Source organism: Pipra filicauda, unplaced genomic scaffold (genome assembly GCF_003945595.2).
Source record: "Pipra filicauda isolate LSUMZ 115617 unplaced genomic scaffold, ASM394559v2 scaffold183_size1465899_pilon, whole genome shotgun sequence".
NCBI lineage: Eukaryota > Metazoa > Chordata > Aves > Passeriformes > Pipridae > Pipra > Pipra filicauda.
Window position 1 is genome coordinate 440,693 of NW_024104291.1, and position 23,130 is coordinate 463,822.

At 46.5% G+C, this 23,130-nt stretch overlaps 1 protein-coding gene across 5 annotated transcripts; it reads left to right on the plus strand.

The window, feature by feature from the left end:
• The first annotated feature begins 5,002 nt into the window (after positions 1-5,002).
• Positions 5,003-23,108, plus strand: PHC1 (polyhomeotic homolog 1). Of its 5 annotated transcripts, none has more exons than XM_027723915.2 (16): positions 5,003-5,050; positions 8,812-8,968; positions 9,551-9,661; positions 10,852-10,929; positions 11,452-11,493; positions 11,703-11,852; positions 12,795-12,950; positions 14,065-14,563; positions 14,884-15,644; positions 17,213-17,360; positions 17,470-17,678; positions 18,271-18,385; positions 18,937-19,045; positions 19,721-19,871; positions 20,366-20,597; positions 20,930-23,108. In XM_027723915.2, exons 2-16 carry the CDS (start codon positions 8,855-8,857, stop codon positions 21,082-21,084), a joined length of 3,030 nt encoding a protein of 1,009 aa, XP_027579716.1. In that variant the 5' UTR covers positions 5,003-5,050; positions 8,812-8,854; the 3' UTR covers positions 21,085-23,108. The 5 variants fall into 5 exon arrangements, with proteins under 5 accessions (XP_027579716.1, XP_039235944.1, XP_039235946.1 ...); XM_039380010.1 differs by having other exon boundaries at positions 12,819-12,950; XM_039380012.1 differs by lacking the exon at positions 12,795-12,950.
• Positions 23,109-23,130: the final 22 nt, after the last annotated feature.

Here is a 23,130-nt window from a genome sequence, read left to right on the forward strand (position 1 = left end):
GGAAAATAAAAGTCTCACAGCAGTGCTTAGGAAGCATTTAAGTGAGGTAGAAAACCTGAGGAACCAAGTGATTCCTTCTGTGGACAACTGATACAGAAAGAGGACCGGGCTCACCTCAAGTAAGCAAAAATGTGAAGGAACTGAACAGGCCTCCAAGGGGTTTTCCCCTAGCATTGCCCCTTTCCAAGACATTACAAGATTCAAGAGACTGTTTGATGGTGCTCTGCCAAGAGAGCAAAGTGGGACCTGCAATCTTTCAGTTGCCTTCCTGACAAGTTTCTTCCTCTGCATATTTGGACTGGACTGAAAGAGCTTCAGGTCCTCTGATCTGGTTAACTTCAGATAGCGAGGTTATAAATAAAACCTGAAGCCTGTAGCCCAGTGTGCTCACTGTGGCCATGAGCCAGGCTCTCCTGCCTCTAAATAGACAGGTGTCAGGGGTCTGTTTTACAGGTTATATCATCAGCTGGCCATGAAATTAGATCTAAATAGAAGAAGGCCCACCAAGATTACTCTACTTCTGATGATAGGAAGTCTTGTCACCTTGTACCTGTGCAGACTAGGTAAGTAAGAAAACCAAGTATGTGAAATAAGAATACAAACAGATATTTCCAGTCTGTGGTTTCAAATCAGATTGAGGTAGTTCAGCTGCAGTTGAGAGGGTCTGAGGAAGCTGGCAAAGCAGAGAGTGGAAAAAGAGCTGCTGTGTGGCAAGCTTCCTTAAGATAGGAGTGTACAGTAAAAGTCAGTGAGGTCTCTGCCTCTTGGAGCAAACATTAGGGAGCTAATCTGTTCTGAGTGGGCAGTCTGATGCTTGCTCAGTTCTTCTGACTGTTGAAAGATGCTCCCTGTCCTTAGTGACATCCACAGGATATATCTTCCAGTGCAAAAAAAGGAACCTTTGCTATGTGTAAGCAAAGGTGGGGCAGATGGCCAGGAAACTTCCTCCCATCATCTCACCACAGCTGCTATGTGGATCTTGGTTGTTCAGATGGTCTGGAGTCAACTGGGAAATTTCCTGCAAAGTTTGCAGCTTCAGCTTGAGAAAAAATAAGATCTAGAAGAGCATAGTACAGGAGGCAGCTAACAGGGAATCTGGTAACTAGCATCTCAGACAGCAGGCTAGATGTTCATTTATATGCCTGTACTATATGAATCCATACGGCACAGTGTGCAGGCTCATCGTTTTGCTAAGTGCTGTTCACTCACCTGTGTATAAGGTTCATTTGCTACCACTGTCTTCCTGACAAACTGGAAAAAAACTCTGTGAACTCAGAAGGTGCACTTTTCCTCCAGGGCCACTGAGTGTCACCATCGCTCCGTGGCTTGCTCTGCAAGATGCCATTTCTCCAGACAAAAAATTCCTTTTCTAAAATGGATCGGAACCAAAAAAAAAAAAAAAGACAATTGGGATGAAAATGGGCTGCTTCTTCCTGCAGAACCCAGAGCTGGGAAGATTTGCATCTAAAACGTGAGTTATCTGTGAAACGCCTCATTTTTAGGCAAAGAATCTGACAGGTTTCCAGCCAGACCCTCTAAGCCAGTCTCACAATTTGCAGCATGAGCCTCGGTGACAAAAATTATGGGATGGAACAAATGCTTTATCAGGAGACACTAAAAAGTCCGTGATCCCATCATTTGGTGAGCAAAATGAGCAGAATTTGTAGAGAAGAACTACCAACATTCACAGAAATAAGGAAGGTGGTGGATAAAGTGAATGGAAAACAGCTCTTCAGCAAATCTTTCCATGGCAGACTGGGGGCATGTAATGAAACTAGTTGGTAATCAATTTAAAGCAAAAAAAAAAAGTACTTTAGACTGCAAGAACTTGCTGCTACAAGAGTTATGGAAGTCAAAGGTATCATCAGGTTCAAAAACCTTCCCGACAGTCTAACGGAAAACCAGTCTACACCAAATAAAACAGGTTGTGATGTACCCTCCACCATCCCTACTACCATGCTTGAATATGGGAGTAGAACAAGGGGAATGGACTGTACATGTTGGCCAGGTGTACCTGCTTTCCCTAAAAAGTACTAAGGGCAGCTGAATTCGGTGGACTGAAAGATCCAGCGGCTTCCTTTTTTGCTGGATCAATGGAGATGAGTGAGAGCTTACTTGTTTCACATACCAGCTGTAGCAAAGTGGTGTGCAAATTCACAACAGAGATGCACACACAGGTTAATGCTGTCAGGAGACAGTACTTCAAAGGCATCCATATAAGCACAGTGTCACCAGCCTGATCCTGTTCCTAAGGACCAGAGCTCAGAGAAATGTGCCTTCATAGGTCTCAGGTTTCTGGCCGTACAAACCTTTCATCCTACTTGCTGACTAGACAGACCACATGCACACAACAGAGAGCACGATCGCACGGGAAATAATTTAAATAATTTATTACAAATATAGTACAGGCTGTGGTGATCAGATGCAAAACTTGGGCAAACATACTGATTGCATTTGACTGGTTTTGTTTATCCCTATGTTCCCTCCATTTGATCCACCTTGATCCCTCCACTTCCCTGCCTGTGATTTTTACCCCAAGCTCACCGGTGTAGATTTGTAAATCCTCAAATTCTCTTTATTGTTTCCAACAATACTCCCAACCTCCAAGCACCCCTCAGTAAGTCCTAAAGCCTCTTTATTACAGTATTTCCTCCTAGTCCTATTGCAGTAGCTCCCCTTCATTTGCATACATTCCAGAGAGTTTCCTCCCTTGAATCCACTTCAGTGGGTTTTGCAAAAGGGACAAATGGCTTAGTCGTTCATCCAGTTGTTGGGGGTTTTAGGAGTGGTTGATTCACTGGGATTACTGTTAGCTGGGTTCCCTGCCTTGTCATTGTTTCTTTGTTCACTGTCTGACCTTTTGTTTTGAATAACCTTAAATATCTCCTTAAAAATCAGCCAGTTTTCCATCTGAATTAAGAAAGAACTCTCAGCATTTAGAGCAGGTATGTTTGGTAACAGCCCAAATGCCCTCCTGTACAGTGTATTTTGCTGCTTTTCAGGCAGCAGCAAATGTTATTTTGTGATGCTAAGTCAATGAAAATCAACTCCAATTGATAATGGAAATTATCTCCTGCGAATTGATAGCCTGGCACTATCATTACAGAGCCAGATGGAATGTTCTTGCAACATGAAGCTCAAACATGTCATTTGCAGGAGCATTTATGCTGCTCATAGCCTCTGTGGTGCTTGAGCTTCTGCATCTTGTATATGTTGGTTCATGAGCTGTCATCCTTAAAGGAAATTCACCAGCTCTCATCTAGATGAGCCACTGGTCTGACCTGATGGACATTTGTCATTTTCTTAGAAACAAATATATTGATCATAGAATCATAGAATGGTTTGGGTTGGAAGGGACTTTAAAGATCATCTAATTCTGACACTCCTGCTATGTGCAGGAACACTTCCCACTGGATCAGGTTGCTCAAAGCCCCATCCAACCTGGCCTTGAACGCTTCCAGGGATGGGGCAGCCACAACTACTCTGGGCAACCTGTGCCATTCTTCACCACCCTCACAGTAAAGAATTTCTTCCTAATATCTAATCTAAATCTTCTCTCTCAGCTTGAAACTATTGTCCCTTGTCCTGTCACTACATGCTCTTGTAAACAGTTCTCTCCACTCGTCATCTAAGATGACAACATTATTGTTAGAACTTAATAAGTTTGCCATAATCAACCACCCTTACCCTAAGCCAGGCAACTGACAGGCAACAAACTGATGCTCTTTGAGAATAATCAAGGGAAGTGAGGCCCAAGTGCCTGCATAGCACAGCTTCCCTTCTAAAAGCTGACAGCAATCTCTGGCACTGTGGTTTCTTTACCTTGTTTGTGCAGGTCTCCACTGTGCATCTTTGCATGTGCTGTACACGACATGGGCAGAAAACCTCCCAGGCACCACGGGCAGAAAACCTCCCAGGCACCATCATTACCTCTGTGTTCTGGCTGTTCAGCAAAGCTTGTTCCAGGTACCAACAGAAGCAGCTTAAAACCTACATTCTTCTCCAGGGCAGAGGGTGACAGGACAAGAGGACATAGTCTTAAGCTGCACTAGGGGAGGTTTAGGCTGGGCATTGAGAGGAATTTCTTCAGGGTGATCAGATATTGGAATAGGCTGCCCAGGGGAGTGGTGAAGTCACTAGCCCTGGAGGTGTTTAAGGGAAGAGTGGACATGGCACTTAGTGCATGGTCTAGTTCACATGGTGGTGTTTGGTCACAGGTTGGACTCGATGATCTCAGGGGTATTTTCCAACCGAACTGATTCGGTGATTCTGCGATACACAAAGCTACTAATGTTTAACAACGTTAACCAGTCTCCAGAAGGACCGACGGTGAAGTGTACCCCAGCACAGGGGACATCTGCTCAGGTCGGCGAAAAACACTCTGTGCTTGCCGAACCACCGGGCTGTGATGCTTATCAACACCTCTGTGCCTCGGTCCGCCACCCCTGCAGGCCCAGCACGGAGCCGCGAGTGCGGTGCCGGGCGGCCGATGCGGCCGATCCAGCCGTTCCCGCCGCTCCCAACCCCGCGTCCCGCCAGGCTCCCGCTCCCGTCACCAGGGCAACGGGCAAGCGGCGCCCAGGGAAGGGCACCACGTGCCCGGAAGCGCCTCGAGGGAGGAAGTGACGGAGGGCCGGGGGAGCCCCGGAGGCCGAGATTTTAAAAAAAAAAAAAAAAAAAAAAAAAAAAAAAAAAAGGAAAAAAAGGGACTAAAAAAGGAATGTAAAAAAGAAAAGAATAAGGGGGGGTCCGGGGGCTGAGTGGGCGCGCGCCCCGCCCTCCGCCTCCGGGGCCGCCCCGCCACAGCGCGGCCCCGCCGGGAGCCGCGGGCAGGTCCCGCCCCCGGCACCGCCCGCCCCGGCCCGGAGCCCCCGCCCCGCCCCGCCCCGCCCCGCCCCGCCCGCTCGGCGGGCCCGGCCCGGCTGCCCGCGCGCGGGGGGCGTGTCGGGCGGCGGCGGCAGCGGCGGCGGCGCGGGGGCTCCGGGAGCGCGGGCACCGCGGGCGGCGGAGCCGAGCGGGGCAGAGCGGGGCAGCGCCGCGGCGGCCGCAGGTGAGACGGGGCCCGGGGCGCGGGCGGCCGCGGCCGGGAGAGTTCCCCGGGGCCGGCGCGGGATGGAACTTGACAGCGGCGGCGGTGCAGCCATTGTCTACCCGGCCTGGCCCCGGGCAGCTCCCCAGCGCAGCCCCACTCCCGCCCCCGGGCAGCCGCCGCCCGGCTCCGGGCATCCTGCGGCGCATCCCGCCTCTCGGTGCGGCGGGGCTGCGGTCACGGCACGGCGCGGCACGGCACGGGCGGTGGGGAGGGCGCCCGCACACCGTGCCGGGTGAACTTTGCCGCCGGAGTTGCCGGCGGCCTGGGTGCCGCCTGCCCCCTGCCAGCCTGCCCTGCCGCCCCCCGCGGCCGGGAAGGGCGGGCCGGGCACGGCGGAGTGGGGACCGGCTGCTGCGGGAGTCCTGCAGTGCTCCAGCGTCGCACCTACTGCTGCTTCCAGAGCATCCCAGAGCAGAGTTAGCGTGTCCCGGCAGCTTCGCACCTCTGCTTAGGTAGCTTGGAAGCTGTTGTGGAAACGTACAGTAACGGAGGAGAGTGCGCTGCAGTAGTCCTGGTTATCAGTTTTTCTCCCCCAAACCTATGGGGCAAACCTGTGCAAATCTTACTTGTTTGCTAACTTAGTTTCTCAAGGATGATGTGACAAAACCAGTTAGAAGGTTAGGAAATGTTCTGCAGACAGCAGTCGTGTGCCAGGGGGGAATGGATGGGGTGAGCAAGTAAAACTTTTCTACCAAGTGTTTGATGACTAGAGTAGATGTTTGACCTGACTCTTCTCTGCTCTTATGCTTGAGAAAGGTCAGGAACTTGTAGATGGGCCACCTGTGGTGTTCTTGGGGTGTACTGAGATCAGCAGTGTGGGTTAGGCTCTGGACTGGCCCATGTTCTCATGCTTGTACTGCTGCCTGAGCCAATTTTCTCCCTTTTCCCTTCCTTTTTGCTGTGTGGTCATTCCTGCCATGGAGCTAAAAGGCCTTTGTATCCTTCAGGGGCTGCCTTTTAGGGGTGCAGTTCTAGCTGTTGTTCAAAGGTTAATTTCAAGTAATGGCCACATTGTTAGTCTGGGTTTTTTTTTGTTTGTTTGGAAAACCCATGGTTTAATCATTTTTAGTGAGTTATCCAACTCATGGAGCAGCTAGATGAGTCAAGTGATGTGATAGCATAGTGATCACTAAATTTTTGTAAGAGGAAGGTGCTGGAAGATGCACTTGGAGGAGGGGAGGGGGTGTAATTCTGCTATTCTGTCTGGGAATAGCCTGTGTTTGGATCGGATTACACTAACATGGAGCTGCAGCCTTAGATGAACTTGCTTGGGGAAATACTGTGCCTTTTCACTTTTGTATTTGGAAAGGGTTTTGCTGGATAACCCTACTTGCTGTGAGTGACTTAAAATTCTTACTGCCCTTCTGCAGTATGCTTTTCTGTCCATGTCTCCAAAAGGCCTTCTGCCTGCACAGAAATTCAGCAAAATTATTCAATGCCTCTCGTGCGAGAGGTGTTTCAGTAAGATTCTCTTTGTTCTAGGACCTGATTTTAATAAGATCTAGATCAATATGGAATTCTCAAAAATGCTGGTAATCTTAGGATTCAGTAGTGCTGTTTAGTGAGGAAACACAGATTGGTGAAACAGAGCACCAAGTCAGAAGCCAGGTTTCCCCTTTTGCAGCTGTTGAGGGTAAGGGTGAACATTAGTTACATTCTTTCCTCTCACTGACACTTGTGGCATCATAAGTAAGGTAATTCAGCTCACTGATCTGGCAGGAAATGATGTTGAGGGTAGCTTTTCTGCAGAGTTAACAAGTTGATCTACTGAGCACCAGAAATGAGGTGAATGCTGGGAGGTTGAGGGTGAGCAAGGGAGCATAAATTGTCTTCTAGTGGCAGCTGAGCTACTAGAGAACTCGGTGTAATGTGTGTAGCTTCACTTGCATTTTAACTCCATTCAAAGTACTTCATTTATCCACCACAGTGGATAAAAGTCTGTATTTATTCTCTTCCTTCTCAGTTTGTTTATTTTCAGTCTTCATTTAATTTTTGTGGTGTTGCGCTCTGGGGAAGACCTTTGAGGCAGTTGTTTCTCCAGAGCTTTTATATTCTGGATAGTTTTATTGCCAACTCTTTCTAGCTGTAGTAGAGTTGTGCCTGAAGATGGTAGTGACCAGTTAGGAGGAGGCGTGTCTCAGGTGAAGAGAAGATGACTTCAGGGCAGAATTACCGATGGCCATCCTACTGAAGCAGTGCAGGAAGCCAGTGTTGGATTAGCAGGGAGATGCCTGGGCAGGACTTAAAGGTAGAGATAAAGATGTATATGGGAGACAGGACTGGAGCAGCAGCTTTCTGCTTTCCAATTAAAGATTTTCCAGATTCTGAGGAGCAGGTTTGAAGCAGCAGTTCCTTCATTTAGCCACCCATCCTCTGCAGTGTTAATGCTGTTGCCCTACTTTTGAGTAATCTGCTGTCCTTAACACCAATTTAAAAAGTTGTCTGGTTGAGACTATTGTTGAACCCTCTTTTCTGCTGCACTGGTCTGTTTGTTTATGCACTAGGAAAACATTGTTTGGTGAAGGCTGTGAAGCTCAAAATCTCTGGATTTAGAAAGGGCTAGATAAAGGGGTTGTGCCAGTGGTCTGGACTCCTGGAAGCTCATTTAGAGGGGTATCATATAGAGGTCTCATATACATTACAGAGGAGCCAGCTGGTGTTTTGGAAATAAATAGGCTGTCAGTGATAATAGGACTATCAGAAACTTTTTTAAAAATCTTACATGAAATTATATCCTTCTAAAAAGTCAGGTTTGCGTTTTTTTTTTTCCCGGTGGAATTCTGTTGAATAATCACTTTTGCTCCCTTTTCTGACTCTAACCCCTCCTGCCACTACTCCTGGTGTAGCTCACGTTTCTTGCTGTAGAAAACTCCCTATCATGTCAATGCATTACTCTTCTGCTAAGCACTCTCTTCAGTCTCACTTCTCTTCCTCTTGGCTGATGAAAACGTTCTCCAGTCCTTTCTCAGTCCTGCAATTCACTGCAACTCATCTTTCTGCTGCTGGAAGATCTCCTTGGTTCTGCATGACCTCTTCAGCAACTTTTGCCTTACAAGTATTGCCAGTGAACACTTCATCCACTCTGCTTCTGACTCCATTCCTCCTGAAAGCAACTTGCCACCACAGATACCAGCCTCTAGTCTGTTATCCAAGAGAAAATCTGTCAGGAACTACAAGTAGTTAGAAAGTCCATACGATCGGAGAAAGAAAGAAAGGGTTGAGGGCTGGAGGCTAAGTTAGGAGAAGGAGGGACAGAGTTGGTATATCTGCAGTAGGGTGATGGAGTTGAGGTACTGGAGGAGGAGAGGATCAGAAGTTGCCAAAGTGCAATGGAGGACTGGAAGCACGGTGGAATTTGCCTGAGTTCACTAGCCCCTCTTGAAGGAAAGGTCTGCAAACAAATGATTGCCTGAATGAGCTGCAGCTGCTCCTTCACTACCTTTTCAAGATTTCATGATGCCGTAGGTTCCAACTATAGCATGGTAATAAAAATATGAGAATGTGTGCATTACGTCTCTGACTGTGGTCATAAAAGATTTAAACTGTGAGTATAATTTCTGGGTGATTTCGGAAGCCCACCATCCCTGGTCCCTGTGATGTAGCAAAGTTGTGCATGGAGCCTGGTATTGAGATATTCCAGTAAAAAAGCTGTGTAATGTAGTGAAATACAGTTTGTTTTTTTCTGTAGCCTGACTTACTTTCCAACTCTCTCAATGTAGATCTGGAGTCCAGCTCAGCCTGAGCTCCTGGGATCCTGTCACCATGGAGACTGAAAGTGAGCAGAACTCCAACTCCACCAGCGGGAGCTCCAGTTCTGGAGGAAGCACCCGTCCTCAGATATCACAGATGTCTCTCTATGAGCGACAGGCAGTACAGGTGAGACACAGTTATGTTCTGGGATGGCAGGTGCCTCAGTGGAAGGTGGTGGTAAGCTCTTTTGTGTTCCCCTGAGTTATGTGGGAGCATGCTCAGAGGACTGTTGTGTTTTCAGATTTAGCAATTCTTATGCTAGCCCTCAGTTCTTACAGCCTGAGACGTCATGTTTTATAGGTTACTCCTTCAGTGTCCAGCCTCTTAGATATAACTTGTACTGTGATCCAATACATTGATTTTAGCCTGCTGTTCTAGAGCAAGTCACTCAGTTTACCGTCCCAGCCTGTCTATACCCTCCATACGTGGGAAAACTTGTCTGCGTATGTGACCACACACATCCCCAGATTCCTGGAGTTTATTAAGCTCTTGCAGATGTGCTTCCTGCTGTCCTGGAATACACCTGTGATTCAGTCTGTTACCAAATTTGTGACTGTACTATGGATTTTGAGGTGCTAATCTAGTGCATGCTTTTTTTCATTTGGTCTAGGGATGTTCTCGTGGCTGTTACTTATTTCTTCATTGTGCTCTTCAATCACCCTTCAAGCACACACAAGTTTTGACAATTGGGTTTTCCTCTTTATCTAGGCCCTGCAGGCACTCCAGAGGCAGCCCAATGCAGCCCAGTACTTCCATCAGTTTATGCTCCAGCAGCAGTTTAACAGTGCCCAGCTTCACAGCCTGGCTGCTGTCCAGCAGGTGAGTTGCCAAGAGGCAGAAGGAGAGGAATTGGATCATTCTCTGGGGAAGATCCAGAAGTTATCTTCTTGTGCAGTGCCTTGTGCACTGAGGTCATCCTGATCCCTGATGAGACAACAAGCCCTCTTGTTTAGAGTTAATACAAACAGCTAGTAAACTGGAAGCCTGATGCAAAGATTCATTTGTTTTTCAGGTACAGAGCAGGGGAAGATAAAATTTGGTATCCCCATCAGGGATGTTGCACTCCAGAGGCCTATGACTACCCCCTGCACCTTCTTTAAATAAAAGATGGGTGGTTAAATCAGCCGTGAATGCAATAATGTTAAAAAACTGTATTAAAGGGAACAGTGGATTGTTACTTCTCTGAGAATAAATATGTTTGTGTTTGAGTGAAATTTCAGGCGGTATCCTCTGAATTTTCTGTCTTGAAACTTAGTAGCTCATGTTTTCTTTAACAACAAGAGGGGTCTGGGGTGGATCTTGTCCAGCCAGGAGGCTTTCTTTTTAATTGAGACATAAATAGATCAATATGAATCAAGATATTTTATGATGTATAACTATTGAATATTTTTTTTTCTTTATCAACTTTGCTCACCTACCAGACTTTATCATCAGTTGAGGATGGATTATGTGTGATGTGAATACAGTTCTGTTTGTGTAACAATATCTCAGTAGCTGAACTCCTTGACAGTTAGTCCAGGATGTAGTTGTTCATAAAATACCTATCTGTTGTCTTATACTACTGAAAGATTAGAATCCTCGTGTCATTTTTGCACAAATCTTAGTTATAAAATTAACTAAACTCATACAGGTGAATTCCCATGGGATCAGAGAGGGGGAAATAAAGAAACCAATATTTATATTCCTCCACAAACCATATGTACTGTAATCTGAAATTTGTTACTTGGAGTACTATCATTGCATTGTTACTAAACTGCCTAGTTAGCCCAGCAAAGTGCTAATACTGCAAGGACTGTCTGGATGTTAACAGTGGATTTCAGCATTAGGGTGAGAGCTGCAGTGTGTAGCATCACAAGCTGGGGAACAGTAGGGTGTTTACCCCTGGGTGGAAGGACTGGAGGTCCTTCACTGTCAGGCTAAGGGACTAGGTGTTCTGACAAAGCCAAATAATAGGCCTGGATTAAAAAGTTTGTTCCAGGCACTCATTTCTCTGTCAATCTTTCTTGCAGGCTACAATTGCAGCCAGTAGACAGGCCAGCTCCCCCAACACTAGCACCTCTCAACAGACCACCACCACCCAGGCTTCTGTAAGTAAAACTGCTCCCTCACACATATATTGAAGCCTCCCTATTACTCCCCACGTTGTTTTTTCTCCTCTTTGTATTTAAGGATGGCAGTCAGCCACACAGCTTCTAAGAATGCTGGGAATCCACAATATGCAGACAACTTTGAGGATTTGGGGTGCTATCATTATTGGTGGGGGTTAAGGAGACCAGATAAGGTTTTTGGGTGGGAGAGGCCCCTTAGCTGGAAAGGTAGACATGGATCTCTGTTTCCTGAGGCTTTGGGGTATGTTGTCATGTATTAGAAAAGGGTCAGGACTTTGGAGAAGTAGTCATGGCAGCTTGAAAGGGAATCTCCTTTTGTCTTGGGCAGAGTAGTAGTTTGTTGAATGAGAGGATGTCTGTTTTGTAGTGAGTATTGAGAAGCTTGGATTTGTTTGGAGAGTAGATGAGTGGGTAGGGTAGAGAAGATTTTGTGGGTTTTCTACCTTTACTTGAGAGGCTGGAGAAAATGATGTAATTTTTTTTTTGGATCTCTTATTACAGTTGCATGCTAACAGTGATACTCAAGCTCAGCATACGAATGAGGTTAGTATCCAGGGCTTTGGCTAGTTTAGATTGCATAGCCTCTAAGATGAGCCCTCTAAGACAAGAACTTTCTTCTTCTTGGTCCCCTGTGGGATACAGGAAAAAAACTGTAAAATGTCTGTTCTGGCTGTACCCCACTAAGTGAATTTGTACTTATTTCTTGGTCTCCATGTCTTCATATATGATTTGGAACTTTTTTCTGTTCTAAGATCAACCTAGCCACCACATCAGCTGCTCAGCTGATCAGTCGGTCACAGAGCGTGAGTTCCCCCAGCGCCACAACCCTGACACAGTCTGTACTCCTTGGGAATACCACCTCACCACCTCTCAACCAGTCACAGGCCCAGATGTATCTTCGGGTAAGAGATGTGCATGCAAAATGTGTCCTGACCGTGAAACCCGCTTACTACCTCCTTCAGTGTCTCACTGCTTGGGATTGCTATCACCTATGGACTAAGTCTAACTTTATGGATTTTGCAGTATATTTTAAAATTGTATCGGGAAGCTCTTGTCCCTGAAACCACAAATTTGATTCTGGGCTCTGCTTTTGAGGGTAGATGAGCTTTGTATTTTGTGACTCAGGTGAGAATGTTAACAACTGTGTGTCTCTGCTCTGCATAGATGTTAAAGATCCCATAGCACTTCTCACTGGAGTGTAAATGTGAAATATATATCCTAGACTTGAATATAGCTCACAGAAAAAGAACTACTCTTCTGGTTCAGTACTGGAACAGATATATGGTAAATTATTCTTCTACTGTTGCTGTGCTCAGCAAGTTTAGAAACATAAATGAATGTGAACAAATAGTCATTGCTTTAATTGCTTTGAAGTTCAGCTAAATAGAAAACACTAGGCTTGACTATATAGTTAATCTGGGGCTTGGTTACCTACTTAAAAAGTCAACTGTGTCTCAGTTGACTTCAGATACAGATTGTAATCCCCATCTTCTCAAGCAACCCTGATCTTGGATGTATGTCTTTTATCGCCATTTCCCTACCAGTCCCTGGTAAACATCTGAAAATTCAATGATACCTCAGTTTTTTAGCCAGCCTCAGGCAGTCTGTGGGAGTTGGCCCAGGCCCATGTTTGATTGAAGAGTGCTTGTTTCCTTGAGGGAACTGTTCTCAGTTTCCTGCTCCTGATGGTTAGGTTCAGTGTTACAGTGCAAGGAGGGTTGGTGGTTTTGCAGTGTGTGACATTGCAGCCCAGTGTTGCTTTGTAATGTTTGCTTGTGGTTCGTTGTCTTTCTTTTTCTCTTCCCCTCCATTCCTTTCATTCCACATCATCTGATCCTCAACAGCCACAGCTGGGGAACCTGTTGCAGGTAAACCGGACCCTGGGTCGCAATGTGCCTCTTGCCTCCCAACTCATCCTGATGCCCAACGGGGCTGTGGCTGCTGTCCAGCAGGAAGTACCACCCACTCAGTCTCCTGGGGTCCATGCAGACACAGACCAGGTCAGTGACACCCCCTCCCAGTGACACCCCTCTTCCCCCTGCTTTCTGTCACCCCACACTCTGGTCTTTGTCTTAAGCTGTCCCTGTAAGGCAGATCATCTCTATTTTATCCCCAACCCGTGTCCCTGTGCAAGCAGGAGATTCTGGTTTTTTTTGCCACCATATTTTCATGTTTGCTTTTTGCCTTCAGAGATGGGATTAATTTCCGCTGAAAATTTCTGATGTGAGCCACTGGCTGGATCAATCCCATCTTCACAGTTTTATGACTGTGCTTGTGCAAAAAGAACTATGTCCAGTTTTCAGTTACTCTTCAGTTTAATGTCTTTGCCAGAGGTAGTATTCCTTCACCCAGCTGATTTGTTCTTGTAAAGATGGCAAATATTGAACAGGCCACAAGGTCTTAGTTGCTTCATTCATCTGTAAGTAATTCTCTGGGTCAGGGAACTGCCATGGATTTTCATTTACCTTGTCTTATCCCAGTCATTCTTGGGATTTCCAGTTACTTCATATTTTTCTTGTCTGGAGCATTTTCTTTGAAGAAAAGTCAGCCATGATCAGACTTTGAAGATAACATTGCATTTGGGGGAGGAGTCACAACAGGATGGCAGCACCAAATTACAGAGGAACTGGTGAAATTGGAAGGGGTGCTGGCCATAAGTAGATCTGTGGGCCTGCTGAATGGAAAGCCCTGCACAGGGGCAGGAGGCAAGTGGCACAAAAATTGAAAAGGAATGATTGGTCTTTAAAGGAGTATCTCAGTGCTTTTAGAGCCACACTAAACTTGGTCCTACCAGTGCAATGGTATGGCAGGCAGGTCTGAAGGCTGTAACATGCCTCATAGAAAGATGGTATCCTCAAATATTGTTCACAAAGTGCCATGAGATCTTTAATTTCCATCAGAGATGGAGCAGGAGGGAGTTTAGGATAATGTGCTTCCTGAGACGGGCCATGCCTGAGCTTTGCCCTGCGGTGTTAGCCATCTCCTCACGTGAGACTTGAGGCATCAACTTAGCCTGCATGCCAGTAGAGTGTGTTGCTTACACATGCTCTGTCAAACTCCCAGCAAGTAATGTGTATAAAGCAAATGGATTCTGTTTTGTATGTGTGTTTCTAGGTGCAGAACTTGGCTGTGAGGAGCCAGCAGACCTCCACCACTAACACCCAGCTCCAAGGCTCTGCTCAGAAGGCAGCTCTGCCAGGAAGCTCCCAGGCTTCGGGCTTACCACAGGCCACCAGCACAGGCCAGACCGTGGCAGTGGCTCAGGCCTCCTCTGGCACTGCTGGCCAGTCCCTCAACCTGAGCCAGGGAGCAACAGGCAGCAATGGTGTCTCTGGGGGTGTGGTGGCAAGTGGTGGGAGCCAGACCTCAATGGGATTGAGCCAGACCTCCTCGGCAGGTGCTGCTGGCAGTTGCCAAAGGAAGGGCACAGGGGTGGTTCAGCCATTACCAGTAGCGGCTGCCCAGGCTGTGACTGTCAGCCAGGGAAGCCAGACAGAGACAGAGAATGCAGCCACAAAAAAAGGCGAAACGGACAGCAGCGGACAGCAAACAGTGGGCATGAACCTGACCAGGACTGCTACACCAGCACCCAGTCAGACCTTGATTAGCTCAGGTAAGTGCACACCTGCGTTTTCTCTTGGAGACCACTGGGCTTTCGCAAGAATAGCATTTGAAAGCCCTGATGGTGAAAGGTTTTCCCACACACCTCCCAGCTTCTGGGCTCCCAGAGACCTCTTGTTTTGAGGGGTTATCCCTCCCTATTAGCATGAGAAGTTGATTTAGTCCCTTATGTCCTCTGCCAGTAAGCGAACAGTCATTTTGGAGCTTAATGTCTCAAACCAATGCAGTGGCTGCCTGCCTTGTTTTTGTTGTTCCCAGCTGCATCGTTACTAACTTTTCTGCTCTGTTTTTTCTCACTCTGTGTTTGTGTAGCAACGTATACGCAGATTCAGCCACACTCACTGATCCAGCAGCAGCAGCAGATCCATCTGCAGAAGCAGGTGGTGATCCAGCAGCAGATAGCCATTCATCACCAGCAGCAGTTCCAGCACCGCCAGTCCCAGCTTCTCCACACAGCCACTCATCTTCAACTGGCCCAACAGCAGCAACAGCAGCAAGCAGCATCTCTGACCCAACAGCAGCAGCAAGCTCAGCCTCCACAGCAGCAGGCTCCACCTCAGAACCAGCAGCAGGCTCAGACCCTTGTGGTACAACCTATGTTGCAGTCCCAACCCCAGCATTTGCAGCTCCAGCAGGACAGTCCTTGCCAGCCAGCCACAAAGTCACCTGTTCCAATTCAGTCAAAATCTCTGGTCACCCCCATCAAACCACCTCAGCTTGGGCCTGCCAAAATGTCAGCAACACAGCAGCCTCCACCACACATCCCAGTGCAGGTAGTGGGTACTCGGCAGCAGGGCTCAGGCCAAGCCCAAGCGCTGGGTTTGGCTCAGATTGCTGCAGCAGTGCCGACATCCCGGGGAATGCCAGCTGTAGTCCAGCCTGTTTCCCAAACCCATGCTGCTTCCCCATCATCATCTTCAGCTCCAGCATCCTCACAGGAAGCTCCCCCTCTCACCACAGGGGTGAATTTGGCACAAGTTCAAGGCACAGCCCACATGGTGAAGAGCCCAGCTTCCTCTCCAGTTGTGGCTCAGATGCCAGCAGCATTCTACATGCAGTCTGTCCAGTTGCCAGTAAGTGATACCATTGAGAAGGAGAATAGCATATGGATTCTCTTTGTTCATTCCTAGGACACCAATCGCAGTCCAGGCCCAGGTCAGTGGGATGGGATGGGCAAGGGGTTTGGGGAAAGGGATGTGGAGACTTTTTTGCTCTCGAAAACACTAATTCCAATCCAACCCCTGGGATTACTGACTACAAGCATTTCTCTTCCACATTATCATTCAAAGGCTTGCCCCAAAATGGGGCAGGTGTCCACATCACATATTAAGTATCACACGTAACAGTGGGGTGGGTTGACCTTGGCTGGCTGCTGGGTGACCACTAAGTTGGTGCTTTATCACTCCTCATTCACAACAGGACATGAGGAGAAAAATACAATGAAAAGCTTGTGGGTTGAGAGAAGGATGTGGAAATCATTTGCCAATTACCGTCACCGGCAAAACCAACTCAATTTAGGGAAATTAATTTAATTTACTGCCAATTAATCAGTGTAGGGTAATTGGAAAAGAACAAATCTAAAAAATACCTGCTTCCTTCCTCATGGGCTCAGGCTTCACTCCCAACTCTTCTACCTCCTCCCCCTGAGCAGTGCAGGAGGACAGGAAATGGGGGTTATGGTCAGTTCTTAAGGTTTTGTCTCTTTCTCATGCTTTTCCCTTGCTGTAGCATGGGATCCCTCCGATGGGATACAGTCTTTCACAAACTTCTCCAATGTTGGCCTTTTCCACAAGCTGCAGTTTTTTGTGAACTGCTCCAGTGTGGATTCTTCTGTGTCACAGACCCCTTGGTATATGGTAGCAGACACTGACTCTAGGCCTCAGAGGATCTCCTAGCAACAGGCTGTGCAGAGGAAAACAAAGACAGTTCATGTTCCACAAGCCTCGTCTGTGCTGTTGTGAATTGTCTGGTTAGGACCTGCCTAAATCCCTGGGACAACAGCACTTTACAAACTCAGATCATAGAATCATAAATGATTTGAGTTGGAAAGGACCTTAAAGATCATCTAGTTCCAAGCCCCCTCCTGTGGCAGGGACACAGGTTGCTAGGCCAGGTTGCTCAGAGCTCCATTCAGCCTCACTTTGAACACCTCCTTAGCCAGTTTCTGAGATTGTTTCTAGACTCCGTCTGCTTCTTCAGGAAGGTGTCACAGGATTTGTCTCATATTTAGAGTGGGGGCAATTATGCTCATAGGGAACATGTGTCCCCTGCTTTTTTGACTCTACTTTGCTGAAACTGATCTGATTTAGCCAAAAGCCTGTTTGGAAATGAATGCCATTCCATTTCATTCTTCCTGGAACAATCCTTTGAGGTTCACATATTGTCTTGATATTATACCAATTGGGACACCAGATCCTAGTCCGTGGTATGGTAGTGAGTATTGTCAAGCTTTGTTCCTTGCTACGCAAATGCTCCTAAGTAGAGGTAGGTACTGTGAAGGAGTTAGAAGCATGTCCAGAAGGAACCAGGCTGGAAATCAAGTATGATGGAGCAGGATACATTTTTTTTTTCTGCCTTTTGTCTGTTGTTCTTTGCTTTGGAGCTCTTCTATGTGCTTACGTGTTCCTCTTTATTCATGCAGGGCAAATCTCAGACCTTAGCAGTAAAGCGCAAGGCAGAGTCAGAGGAGGAGAAGGAGGAATCACCCAACGTCACTGCACTCCTGCCTGCCAGGTCCTCTCCTGTAACAGACAGCCCCAAAAACATAGAGGAGAAGAGTGGCCTTGGAGGTGAGGTACAAAGGAGAGCTCTGCTTGTGTGTGCTAATCATCTGATCATATATTCCGCTTGAAGTAGGTGGAGCAAAGGGAACTGACTCTTGTGCTGTTAACTTTCCAGATAATTCTGACACTGCTGCCATTGCAACCCCAAATACCACGTCAAGTGAAGGAGCCTCAGTTACCCCCACCTCTGCTTCCACCCCAAACCTGGCAATGGTGTCACGTCAGATGGGAGACTCCAAACCCCCACAAGCCATCGTCAAGCCCCAGATCCTCACACACATCATTGAAGGCTTTGTCATCCAGGAAGGAGCAGAACCCTTTCCAGTAGGGATTTTTTGTTTTGGGGGGAGGGAGCTGTAGAAGCTTCTTGGGAGGGTGGTAGGCTTCCATCTTTCCCCATATTCCAACTCAGCATTTCTAGCTTGAGATGCAGACAGTGAAGGGGAAGGGAACGGAGGGAGGCGGAGGGAGGTGTCATGAATGAAGCAAGGCATTAAGAAGTGTCATTAAAGAGAACGAGTTGGAAGGAGTAGAACAAGTATTACGGCAACTGCTTACTCCAGTAGTCCCCAAAGCAATAATTTATGCAAGAATTACAAGGAGGTTCTTTCTGATTTTTAGTGAGGGAAAGATGCATTTTGAACAGGCAGTGAGTGAAGTTGAAGCAAATAAGGGGAAATGCAGTTACATGGAATTGCAGGCTATATATATTGCAGGCAGATAGTATTTGGGGATCTTTGAATGAATGGCCAAGCCTCTGAGTCAGGAAGGACTAATAACTTTGTTCAGCGTGTCTCCTTCCCTATAGGCAGAGAGATTCTTCTGAGCTGAATTTTGAGCTGCATATACTTTGCAGAAGATGCTGAACACAGAGAATCCTTTACTATTGGGTCTAACTCATTCTCTTCCTATCCAGGTGGGTTGTTCTCAGCTGCTGAAAGAATCTGAGAAACCACTGCAGGGAGAGGCTCCTTCTGGCCAGAATGAAAACCTGTCCAGCAATTCTCTGGGAGGGGACAGTGCTTCCATGGGTGAGTTTCAGCACCAGGAGGTCTAGTTAGTGTTACTGAAAATTTCTGCTCTCTGATACTGTATTATTAACTTTATAGACTTGTACCTCTTCCTGCTAACTCTTAAGAGACTCAGGCTATGGACCTAGAATCTCCTTTTCTGGAGTGCAGAATATTTTTTGTTGTTAATATGATCTAACACATCCCATGTCAGTAGTAAGCAGAAGAATCTGAACTGTACCTGTCTCTAATGACTGTGAAGGATGTGTGGACAGAGCAGAGAGTGCAGCTATGAAGATTTCCCCCCCAGCCTTGTAGGATGTGAGGGATATGCTGTTTTTCACTTGTTCCATGAAACTGTACTGACAAACAGAAAAAACCTGCTCTGTTCAATATCCTGAAGTCCTAATTAGTGGAGCTTCTTCCCCAAGCTAACTACTTACTAGATTCAGTAGAAAATCATGCTTGGAATCTGTCTCTTCAGAAGAAGAGCAGTGGAATGGAGAATCATTTTGTGTGTGATCTGCTTCAGTTCAGATCATCAGCTAGTGTGTATCTCTGTATCTCTCTAGAGCTTGATAAGAAGGCAAACTTGTTGAAGTGTGAATATTGTGGGAAGTACGCCCCAGCAACCCAGTTCCGTGGCTCCAAGAGGTTTTGTTCCATGACCTGTGCTAAAAGGTAATAATAGCAAGACAGAATTTTCCTTCTCTCTGACTATGCATTTTATGGAACTGGGCATGTGCCCCTTATCCAAGTAGTTTACAACACTGCAGTATATCTGATTCTCCCTCCATGGGATGTACTGGCCACAGAGATCCTTTAGGACTCTAAATGATTTGTAAATGCTTCTAGGTCCAGAGAGGTGGATGTGATGTTGAGTATAAACAGAATTTCTGGCTTGCTCAGGAAATGAAGTGGGAAGGGGGAAGTTCTAGGGCTGCAAAGAACCTCTCTTCAGTGAAATGTACATTTGACTGACTAAATTAATGCACACTGATCGCTGTCTGATACATTGGTACTAGACAAAGACACAAGGGAGCATTTGGGAAAAAAATGGGGAGAAGTTAGACCAGTCATTGCTGCTTCCTGTTGATAGCAGAGTGCTTGTTATGGGTCTTTTTTCCCTTAGGGGAATGACTTAATTGACCCTTCAGATGTTAGATCAAGACTCTGGTGTCCAAATATTGCTTGTGTCAGAAGTCTGGACTGGTTCCTTCCAAGGGGAAATCTTAAAAGGAGGAGGAACAGAACTTGATGGTAAAGAGGAGTTTTATCCCCATCTAGAGCAAGGAGAAGTATTAGGCTTAGATAGTTGCTGTTTCTTAACTGCTGCTTTGCTTCTGCTTATTTGAGGTACAATGTCAGCTGCAGCCATCAGTTTCGGCTGCAGAGAAAGAAGATGAAGGAATTCCAGGAAGCTAACTATGCTCGTGTGCGCCGACGGGGGCCACGGCGCAGCAGCTCCGAAATTGCTCGAACAAAGATCCAGGGCAAGCGCCACAGGGTAAGGACATTGTCCTGTCAGGGCAGGTCTGTGTAAAATTTGTCATTGCTGGATGTACCACTTTGTCACAGTGGATGTAGTCATACAGAATGTGCTGAGTGCACATTGACACACTTGTTACACAAGGCACAGTGAGCTGTTCCAATCATTCATTGACTGCAGAAAGTGGATTCGTGTTTGTACTTGTTCTGTTCACTCTGTGTTCGCTCCCGTGTGTGTTTCGAAGGTCTCAGTGAGTGAGATCAGCTGACAGCCTTGGTAGAAAACAATCCACATGAATGACTTAAATCGGATTATAGAAGAATCAAATGAGCTTCAGTGCTGATGTGAGGAAGAGAGGGAGCTCTTGGGTCAGCTGCCTGTGGACCAACAGCCTGAGACAGTTGTTCCAGACTATTGGGACAACTTCTGCTTGTCCCAGTGTCTTATTTTGCAGCTAGTAATTTTGAATTTTTTACAAAACATCTTTTGTTTTCTTTCCTATGGGCTTGTAGGGTCAGGAAGACTCGAGTCGAGGCTCTGATAACTCCAGCTATGATGAAGCCTTGTCCCCTACATCTCCAGGACCCCTGTCAGTAAGGGCCAGTCATGGAGAGAGGGACCTGGCAAACTCTAGTATGGCCCCACCTACCCCAGATCTACATGGCATCAACCCAGTCTTCCTGTCCAGCAATCCTAGTCGTTGGAGTGTGGAGGAAGTGTACGAGTTCATTGCATCACTGCAAGGTGAAGTTAAGATCCTCTCCTGCACTCCTGTGGTCCAGTAGCATGGGGAGATCTGTTGGCTCTCGTTCTGGAAAGAAAATAGTGTCAGTGGTGCCTAGTGCTCTTGCATGTTTCTAAATTGGAGTAAGTCATACAGATGGATTCTTAAGATGCATTTCTCAAGTATCCTGTGTGCTCAGGGAGGCTGAGGACTAAAGTGGGGAGGGGGGTTGGTTAGATTCCTAGCTTGCTTTTCTGTACCGGCCAGAGGTGCAGAGAGTAGGTGCAGGGGAGTGCCCAAGGCATGTATGTTTCTCACTACTCTTTTTTTTGTTTGTTTGTTTGTTTCACAGGGTGCCAGGAGATTGCTGAGGAGTTTCGGGCACAGGAAATTGATGGTCAGGCCCTGTTGCTTCTAAAGGAGGAACATCTCATGAGTGCCATGAACATCAAGCTGGGACCAGCTCTCAAGATCTGTGCTAAGATCAATGTCCTCAAAGAGACCTAACAGCTCTGAAGCCAGAGGTCTCACGTTTGCTCTGAGCCCAGGGCAGCTGCCAGTTTTGGAGCATCCTGCTGGGGCGGGGAAGAATGGAACAGTCCCCTGTGGTCTTGCATTCAAGAAGAATGAGAAGGAATTTAACTGATTGAAACTGCCATGCACAAGCCCATGTCTTGGTCTCTTAATGGTGCTATGAGGTTGGGGAGAACTGCCACCTGGGGCCTTTAAACAACTTCCCTTCTTACTGATTTTGAATATGACTCCCCTATATACCACATAAAACTGTGAAGGGGATCTCTTTCTGTCTTAAAAGACTTCTGAAAGGGAACTGCCCTCATCCGTGTTTGCCGTGGCAGGTCTGCTAGATATTAGTTTTGAATATCACTGCCAGAACTTGAGGCATAAGAGCTGGCCCCACATGGACATTGGGAGCACCTGTGCTTGGGGTTTCATGAAAGGTAACTAGAAAATTTTGAGTGACAAAGGTGGACAAAGAAGAATTTGAGCAAAAGGGGCTGCTGCTTTTCCACTTTTAAAAATACCTAGGCTGCTCATGAACTGGGTTTAATAGCCATTCCAGCACACATACCAAACTTGAAGGCCTGTGGCAATAGGAGCTGTCGTGTCTTCACTCTGCATGTCTACAGGAGACAGAAAAGCTAAAGTGTTGTGGCAGCTGTTCACTCCAGGTGCTTCTCTCAGAACCAGTCAGAGGATTTTTCCTGAGTGCTCATGACAAAGTGATGGGAAAATCAAAGGGGAAGGAGATTGTCTAATATTAGGGAACCTTGCAGCACTAGGTTTGTCTTCCCATTGTGCTAGGGCATAATTTACAGATCCAAAGGAGTCTCCAGAAGCACCAAGGCTCTTTGTGAAATAGGCTGGGGTTTTTTTGTTTGTTTTTGTTTTTTTTTTTGTGTGCGTGTTTTCTTACCAGTTTGTATTCTTTTGTCTGTCTTCATTATCCTCAGGAGAGCTTACGGGACAAAGTTTAAGCTGGCAGGACTGTACTGCCTGCCTAAGGCTCTTTTTTTTTTTTTTGGTGTTATAAAACAAATATTTCTCTTCCTCAGTTAAAAAACTGAACACACCCCACAACAACTGAATACTAATTCTTTAATGTTACTTCTCATTTCTGAAGGGTAGAAGTTATGTTATAGACCGAGTTCCTCCTGTTCAGCCCCTCCAGGTTTGGGTTTTGGCTTTTTTTTATATGTGGTATTCTGAAGTTTTGTAACCAAATTGCCAAAGGTGAAAATCTGGGCAGAGTTCTCTTCCAGAAGCAGCTCTGCTTCAAACAAACAGGCAAAAAACCTGAAGGAATTACACAAACTATGAAGAGGTAAGTGCCCTCTACAGCCAAATACCTGAAAGCAAGATGGTGTTATAAACCATGTGTCTTGGCTTTTCTGTTTTTAGAAGTTCCACATGAGTATTTGAGTGAAACATAAGACTGTTCTGTGTGGAAAGCATCTACTGTTGCAGAAAAGCTGTAGTGACATGGGAGAAGGCCTGATGGCATAGGTAGGAAAACATTAGAGATCTTTGGAATGGCCTTTTTGTTGACCCCTCTTAGAAAAAGAGAGGAAGGAAAGTGCTAGTAGATGGATAAAATGTGGCAGCAGCTTCCTTGCATTTTTAACTATACTGTTGGATCTCTTTCATTACATCCTTGTTCTTGGGAGAGAAGACTTCTGCGGCTTCATGAATGAAAATAGGCCCAAAGGAAGTTGCCTATGCTTGACTGTACCCTGATAACACTATTTGGTCCAATGTAATCTGGGGGCAGGGAAGGAGGAGGTTAGAATCAGCAATCGGCAGAAGAAGTGTGCCCTTAAACTGTTTTATCCTTAGCAGGCTGGGTGTGATAGAACTCCTGTTCAGTTTGACCCTTGGCAGGGTGGGCAGACAGCTAGCCTGCCAGTGTTACTAGCTACTTCTGAGGACTGGATTTTATTTCAGTCAAATGGGAAGGCTTCCCTTCTTCATTTCATGTTCACTGTTCTTAATAAAAGGATGCTTGATCAGGCTTTGCACGTCTGGCTGCTTTTT